Source organism: Anoplophora glabripennis, unplaced genomic scaffold (genome assembly GCF_000390285.2).
Source record: "Anoplophora glabripennis isolate ALB-LARVAE unplaced genomic scaffold, Agla_2.0 scaffold645, whole genome shotgun sequence".
In the NCBI taxonomy this organism is placed as follows: Eukaryota; Metazoa; Arthropoda; class Insecta; order Coleoptera; family Cerambycidae; genus Anoplophora; species Anoplophora glabripennis.
Genome location: NW_019416865.1, coordinates 59,863 through 68,241, shown reverse-complemented (window position 1 = coordinate 68,241; position 8,379 = coordinate 59,863). Strand labels below are relative to the sequence as shown.

General features: G+C 36.5%; 1 protein-coding gene across 1 annotated transcript; it reads left to right on the top strand.

The window, feature by feature from the left end:
• Nucleotides 1–2,724: 2,724 nt before the first annotated feature.
• LOC108912387 lies at nt 2,725–3,666 on the top strand. The gene has a single exon (XM_018717590.1). It carries the CDS (start codon nt 2,725–2,727, stop codon nt 3,664–3,666), a length of 942 nt encoding a protein of 313 aa, XP_018573106.1.
• Nucleotides 3,667–8,379: the final 4,713 nt, after the last annotated feature.

Sequence of the window (8,379 nt, the reverse complement as noted above, 5' to 3'; positions counted from 1 at the left end):
TATTTTTTTCTACGTTCATGCAATAAACACAACTTTATTGAACTATATTTACTAGAAAAAGTGGATCTTTATTGCACTAGTGCAATAAATATTTATTGCACTCATCTGTCATTATAGTACAGCGGTTTGTGATCAAGACAAACATAAACATTCAAATGAGCGAAATATTTAGTCCTTTTTCTGTGAGATTGTAATACGTTTCAAAGAATTGCGGATTTTATTTTATTATCAATCATATTTATTATGTACTGGATTACGAAATTACTAGAAAATGCATTTTTTTCTAAAATGCCATATGATTACAATTTATAAACACAAACGTAAATGCCTCAAACATACGCGATCACGACTACTATGATTTGGATAATGCAAGTCTGCAATTCTAGAAATGTCAGTCAAATATTAATTTTGACATTTAAACAAAGTTTAAAAATGAGTGATATTATTGGAAAAATAGATGATAGTGATGAAGAAGAATTTGTTGGGACCCCACCAGAAGTTAGTGAAATAGCAAATACAGGGTCATTAAACTTATTACCTAGCAAATCAAGAAAACTATATGAAAAATGTTATAATCGTTTTAAAGAGTGGTGCTTTTTTATTTTTCTACATATTCTATTCTAAATAAAACATTTTTTTTCCTTGAACGTAGAAAAAATATTGTATGCAACTCGTGCAAAAAGTGTTTATTGCACTCGACGTGTTGTCAAACTCGGCCTAACGGCCTCGTTGGACAAATTCACGTCGCGTGCAATAAACACTTACTTTTTGCACTTGTTGCATAAATAACTATTATGATACTAGTGTTAAAAGTGAATTATTTTTAGCACTAGTGTTAAAAGTAAGTCATGTGATTTACCTTTAAGACCACTGTTATAAAATCACACTTTAGAAACTGTCAGTACACGTTAAAAATTATACAAAATTATAAGTTATGGATATTCAACAAGTATACCTTTTTTACGTAAAATGCCATAAATTTTTATAAAATGATGGAAAATTTGGGGTATAGTGGAACAAAAATTTTTTTTTCTAGAAATTTTGGTGGGGGGTGCTTTGCCCCCGGGCCCCTATAATTATTATCGAGGATTTCATATTATCATCCAAAGCAGCTTCAAAAATTATAGATCCAGCCAAAAAATTTTCAAAATTTATTGAAAAATACAAAAGTTACAGCAAGAAAAACATTTTTAATTCTCAACTTCAAGAGGTAATAACTCTACAGGGTGAGCCCGGAGGGAACATTTTTATATGAACTTGTGACATTATTTTCTCATTATCTATCCATATCCGAGAGATTGCCCACCATTTCCGGGACACCCTGTATATACTAATATTTCTTTGAAATTGAAAATAACAACATAAAATTTATATATTCGTGATCATCCTGATCAAATTTCAAAATAGAGGGTTCTACTTTAATAACATTTATTGTCTTTTTAAACAATATCATAGTGCTAAAATCTTTATTTCAAATTAAATTATTTCTGCATAGATTAAACAGTTAGTTATTCATGCTTCAAATCAGTTTTGAGATTTTTAAACTGAAATACAGTCTGTTTGATTATAAAGGTCCCGAGCTTACTCGGTTACCCATTTTTGGACACCTCGTAGTAGTAAGTATTTCTTTATACTGACGCACAAATCTGTTTTTCGTCACACTATAAATGCATAGTGACGTCATCGATATTTTTTTAAATGGGATTGTATACATTTTTTAGCACGTTTTGATTGATCTTTTTATTTTATTTCCAACCGTATAGAATTTGTTACCTTTGCATAACGAAATTTTTAAGAGAAATTGAGAAAACTTTCAGCCTTTGACCTTAATTTACGGTGCTCGCTTTCTAAATCATTTCAAATAGAAGGAGTCGGAAAACAATTTTGCATACTGCTATCTGTCACATATCGGTCACATGTTTCCAATTGTTGTCCCCTTTCAAGTTTAACTTATAACAAAACGAATGATTTTAATGAAGAAGTTGATATGCTGCAGGTTCTTTATGAATGTAGAAAAAACAGTGTTGCTGCTTTACAATTATATCGACAACGTTATCCTTACAGAATTTCCCCTATCAGAAGTAAGTTTGAAGCAAATCTAAGACAGTATGGTAACCTAAGGAAGAAAAGAGTTTCTTTCGGATATGCTTGTGAAAATCAAGAATTTACTATTAATTGTGCAAGAATATCCGCTTCTATTATTCTGCATTCCTTAGGTCTACGAATTGAAGATTGTTGGATCCTCTGTTGCCCATCGTATTAAAAGCTAATTAAATTACACAACGTATTTAAACAATTATTTAAAAAAAAAATGGTTTTCAGGGGCGTCCTTTAGGGGCCTGAATCTCCGTAGGAGGGTCCTCTAAGGAAAATTTTTATAGAAACTGGTCATGTTATTTTAACGTCCCCTATAAAAATCCGAGTGCAAATTTCATTGCATTGCATTGCACTAAAATATAAAAAAATCTTAATAAGAAAAATAAGAAAATCGGTTGTGGTATCCTTTAATGTTAAGTCCTGAAATTTGAGAGCTAATGAAAAAAATGTTTGTCTGGGAAACAATAGATTCATTCAGCACGTATATTTTTTTAAGAATACATTCAATTCAATAAAAATTATGTATCTTTGTGAAGCAATTACTATTATTAAAAAGAACAATTCAATTTATCCAAGTGCTTCTGGTAATGTAAGTATGAATAATAAACACCTTAATGAATTAGAGTCATGGCTTCTGTGGCACCCACATCGACTGACATAAAACAATGGCAAAATTTGTGGGTGGTAAAAATTCTGCAATTTCTTTCGACGACCATTGGACTATCAGTCCCAAACTTATTTCAGTACGAGGGTTTGTCTGTTCTATATGCAGGATATAGTCTATTGCTATGCCTACTACACTTGGCAACTCAGGTTTACTCTTTTGTTATCAAATATAGGTTTTATTCAATCATTTCGCTCACTGTGACAGTGCTCGATGTTTGTGTTGGATTTATTACTCTAGCGGCTAACATTTCCTGTATAACTTGCGCTATATTTCTCAAGAGACGAAAGATGGTAAAATTAACAGGCACACTAAAAATTGTAGAAGAACAGTTACAGAAAAAGTTTCATACTTTTGCGGAGTATCATGACACCAGTCTTCTATTGCAATTCATCGCTTTCATAACATTAGTCTTTATTTTAACTACTTACTACTGCACGTCACTTACCCGCCTAGCCGTTTTGAATGGTTTGGAAATTTCATTAATGATAGCAAATAATTTACAAACCGTACCAATAGCAATACTCATAATGCAAGTTCACTTTTGCTCTACAAACGTCAAATGTTTGTTCCAACTGCTACACAAGAATATGCAGGATACCTTACAACCTACCAAGAACCCAACAAATGATGTCAGCCTCATTGATCATTCAATTCCTGACGCAGTATACTTCTTGAAAAAGTACGACGTATTATGCGACTCCATAGATATGATGAGTGAAGCATTTGGACCTCAAATTTTTTTCATAGTGTGGGCTATAACAGTCAATATACTCATTGGGTTAAATGGCATATTGAAAGCTTCAATGATGGAACCACAGCAGTTGCTGATGGATATGAATTTCGTGGTGCTCATAACCGGTTTCATCATAATAAAGTACTTAGTAAGTATAAGTAATTTCTAGTCTTCTTATCTTCACAAAATACATATTTTACAGAGAAAATAATAATCATTTGATTCACTAACAATACCAATATATTTATAAATTTTATAAAATACTTTAACCGATCTTGAGTAACGTGATAAAGATTAATGTATATTTCCAATTTCCGAGTAAAAAGAAAGGCTTTTATCTATATTAGTAGACATTTGTAGTAAGAGTTAATAATTTATCACTGAAACGCTGTGACAAATTACTTTCAATTCACTTGATTAAAGTTTATTTAGGTGTTTCCAAGTCAACAGAAGCAAGTACTCACTAAAAATGTCTTCCGACTGGAAAGACTTAAAAATTGTGAAATTTCTGCATGTATATTCGGTAGTACTAGGCTTGACGGTACCAGAACTAAAGTCTAATAAGACATGGACAATTCTTTATGCCATCTACAGCATAACGTTATGTGTGTGGTTAGTGGAAGAAGCTGTAATGATGATACTTTCCAAAGTTACGACATTTTATAAGATAGTAACTGACACTATAAAATTTCTGGATATCGGCGTAATTCTTGTTTTTATGGTGACAAAAATCTGCTGTCGAATTTGGGCTGTATTTATAAAAAAGGAAAAAGCCAGAGAATTGGAACAACTGCTTAACGCTACTGAAAGTGAAATGAAGAAAAAGTTTAAATCTTCGGTGAAGTACAATGAAAGAAATTTGTTAATACAACTGATAATGTGCCAGCTGTTGGTTGTTGTTTTAACTGTACAACACTTCTCATCGATCTTATCACACTTTGAACTTACACTCGAACAAATTTGGATAAACATTATTCGTATACATCTACTAGTTGTATCTGTAGTTATTTTACAGGTAAATAATATATTATAAAACTTGTATCTATATCCTTAATATATCCCATATCCATCTAAATTCAGTTTCTTCATTATGTTGTACAGGGTGTAATTTTAAATGAGGGTCATTTTTTAGCAATAAAAGAACGTTTACAAATTATTGTTTGTTTTTTAAAAAAGTGTGTGTATCTAATTTGGCAATGCGTCAAAGACCTTCAATATTGACTTAGCTTAGGTAACTATACTACTAACATTGCGTAAAGTAGATAGGGGCACAATTAGGAAAGTTAAACAAAGTAATATTAAAAAGTTATCAAATTCTGAACAAAATACTGTCTGTTCCTACACTTTTTTCTTATTCATCCACTTTAGCAGCCAATCAGTGCTAGACACATAAAATTAATTCAAAGTAAACAAAACAGTAACAAAATTAAATCGTGAACAGTTTAAATTTAAGCAGAATCCAATCCAATTCCCAACACTTACGGAGGGCAAGATATTTCTTATTGCTGCCTTTAAAAAGCCGCTACGTGTTCCTATTAAGAAAATGTTTGCCAGATTATGGGAGGATTATGGGAGCTTCGAACGCCAATATGCTTTGTTAGACGGTGTTACGGGGGGTCGGTTACGGGGTCGTAAAAAAATATCTAACTGATTATTTTCTACTTCGGAACGGGTATTGAATGAGCATGAGAGTTGTTCCTAACCGTCCTTTCGCCCGTTTGTCCAGCTAGCTTTGATTTTCGGATACGTATGAGTGAGGGGGAGATGGTGTCATAAGGTAGGTGACGCGCGGTTGAATGTATGAATATGTGATTGTTTTGTGAATTTATTGCCTGGGCGCCATCTGTCTATTCGACAGAACCTGTAAGAATAGGATGTGCGGGTGTCTGGTTTGCCTAATGTAAGGGTTGGGAGCGTATTGTACGTGGAGGTCGGCGTCAGAGGTTAGCTCGGCGAAATTCCGGTCCACTGGGCGACTACACTAACACTTGAAAGAATGTGCATGCAAGAAATAATGGTTTGGGGAACGCCTGGATACGTTTGTTTAGTTAGAGTTGACGCAATTGAGACTTGAATGCTAATGCTAAGGTTTAGGTAGTTGAGACTTGAATGTGAATGCTTATTTTACTACNATTGATTTCGCAACCGTGGCGGGTTTTTGGTTTGAATTGGAAAGGTAGGTGAATATGATTGTTTCGCCTCCTTTTCAATTCAGCGGTCTCCGGCATATCCGTAGGTACAAGATTATGACTTCTACGAATATACGGAATATTCTGAAATCCTGGAGCTCGCTCGAAGGGTGGAATACGACAGGCTGTTACGGGGGGTCGGTTACGGGGTCGTAAAAAATATCTATCTGATTACTTTCTACTTCGGAACTAGTATTGAGGGAGCATGAGAGTGTTCCTAACCGTCGTTTCGCCCGTTTGTCCAGCTAGCTTTGATTTTCTGATACGTATGGGTGAGGGTGAGAGGGTGTCATAATGTAGGTGACGCGCGGTTGAGTGTATGAATATTTGATTGATTTGTGAATTTATTGCCTGGGCGCCATCTGTCTATTCGACAGAACCTGTAAGAATAGGATGTGCGGGTGTCTGGTTTGCCTAATGTAAGGGTTGGAAGCGTATTGTACGTGGAGGTCGGCGTCAGAGGTTAGCTCGGCGAAATTCCGGTCCACTGGGCGACTACACTAACACTTGAAAGAATGGGCATGCAAGAAATAACGATTTGGGGAACGCCTGGATACGTTTGTTTAATTAGAGTTAACGCAATTGAGACTTGAATGTTAATGCTAAGGTTTATGTGGTTGAGACTTGAATGTGAATGCTTATTTTATTATTAGAGCGCATCTAGTTGACTGAATGATTTTGATTTAATGCAAAATAAACATAGAGTTTTTTGGGTATGACGTGACTAATACTAATTTTTTTTTTGGCTTGACACTGTTTAAATTTATTGACTGCACAAGTGACTCGTAAGTTCCAGGGGCCCCGAGACTAGAAAAACCATGCGGCACTTACCTTTTGATGGCTTAGTAGATCTGGGTAATCCTGAAGAATGCTGGGTAGGTTATCCAAGAACACTACATCGAATTTTGTTTGCACTGCACTGGGATGTGGTGGTAGGGAAAGTCGTAGAAATAATAACACCTAGTTTTGTTTCTAATACAAAGGTACGAATGAACGTCGATCTGGTATCGGCACGAAATAAACCACTTGTGCTTTACTGAGCTTCGAGCGTGAATTAAGAGTTTTTGTTTTTCTTTGTTGCACCTGCACTTTCAACGTTTTTGTGTTTACGAAACCGAGATTGTGGGTTACGAGTTTGTTTAAATGCTGAGCGTTACGGCGTTAAATTTAGTTTTAAGTTGACTGGTTCAACTTGGAGAATTCTTTGTTAATAGTTACGGAAAGTAACGCTTGAGATTTCCACTAGTAATTTATTAATGGTGTTGATATAATCTGGTGAGATTACCAACGTGGGGTAGTTGAGTTTATGAGTTGAATAAAAGTGGTGCGCGCGTTTGCCACGGTACGATTTGAGCTCGAGAAGACTGACTGACTGACTGACTGTGTGCGCTCGGTATTTATGCGTTTGGCCGAGGTAGAGCTAGGCTCCTCCCCCTTTGGCTTGTTCGGCGTTCTGGCCGCTGATTGGCCCGTGGTCGCCATATAAATATGTAGCTCGCGGATTTTGGTTTATTTGTCTATAGGCATGCAAGAAGCGATGTACTTGTAACACTCCCCTCCTCGACGAGTGGTTTATTTCGGGTGGTTCGGTATTGAAGTGGGTTAAAAAAAAAATTTTCTTTTTTTTTTTTTCTTTTTGAAAGGTTTCGTCGCGTTCGACGTTTATTCGTTTGAGAGGATTTATTGAATCATACTGAAAAATAAACATAGTACAGGAACTTTCGGAACATAGTTCGCATTTAGACAACAACAAACAAAATACATAACATGCTAATCTAATAAACTTGGTAAAGAGAAACATAAATAGAATATTGCCTTTTAGTCTGGCTCATAGCCGACTCATATGTAAACTTTGACATATAAAACTAGGGAAATATGGCAGTCTTAGTGAACTTAAATCTAATGAACAGATCGGCTCAAATGGTCGCTTAAAGCGTTGCACAGCCTTGATTGATTTTTATTTACTAAATCTAAATCACTGTAGTGTCTTTGAGTTAGTCTTTGATACAGTTCGATTATCGTCNCTCTGGAGGAAGAACCAGTCGAAGAAACCTCCAGGTGGCTGTTTTTCAACAATAAGTTAATCGCTGTGGTCCACACACGAAGTCCCTTGACTCCTCTCCGGCTTGGCACCAGGTGGTGGTGGCGGTGGAGCTCTTCCCCATGGCTTCGCATTGACCTGTAACAGTAAATCAAACAAGAAAACAAATGAGCAATTGCCTCAACACAAAAAGAATCCTTAACTAGCATGCATTATTCTACTAGTGTCCATGTCACATTTCGTTGAAAAAGGATACAGACGTCGCGATGCTTGGCGGTGTTCACTTGTCTGGCCCTAGACAAGGCTTCCCTCGCTGCGTGTGCTAGTCTGGCATCCTCTTCGCTAATCTTCAGCGGCCTCGGGCTCTCCTTCTGCACGCTGTGGGACCTCGCGGAGGTCGTCGACGTGGAGACGCACCCAGTAACCGTCTCTATCGACGGTGTAGGTGGTTTCACCCTCCCGTCGTACGACCTGGTGCGGGCCTGTCCACTTGGCGTGGAAGGGATTCGCTGACTGCCCGGACCACATCCTTGTCATCACTCGCTCGCCTACTTGGAACTCCCGGGTGGCTTCACGCGGTTCTGGGAACAGCTTCCTGGCGCAAATCTCTTGCCTATTTTTCGCTTTCCGCAGACGTTCCTCGCGTGCCTCC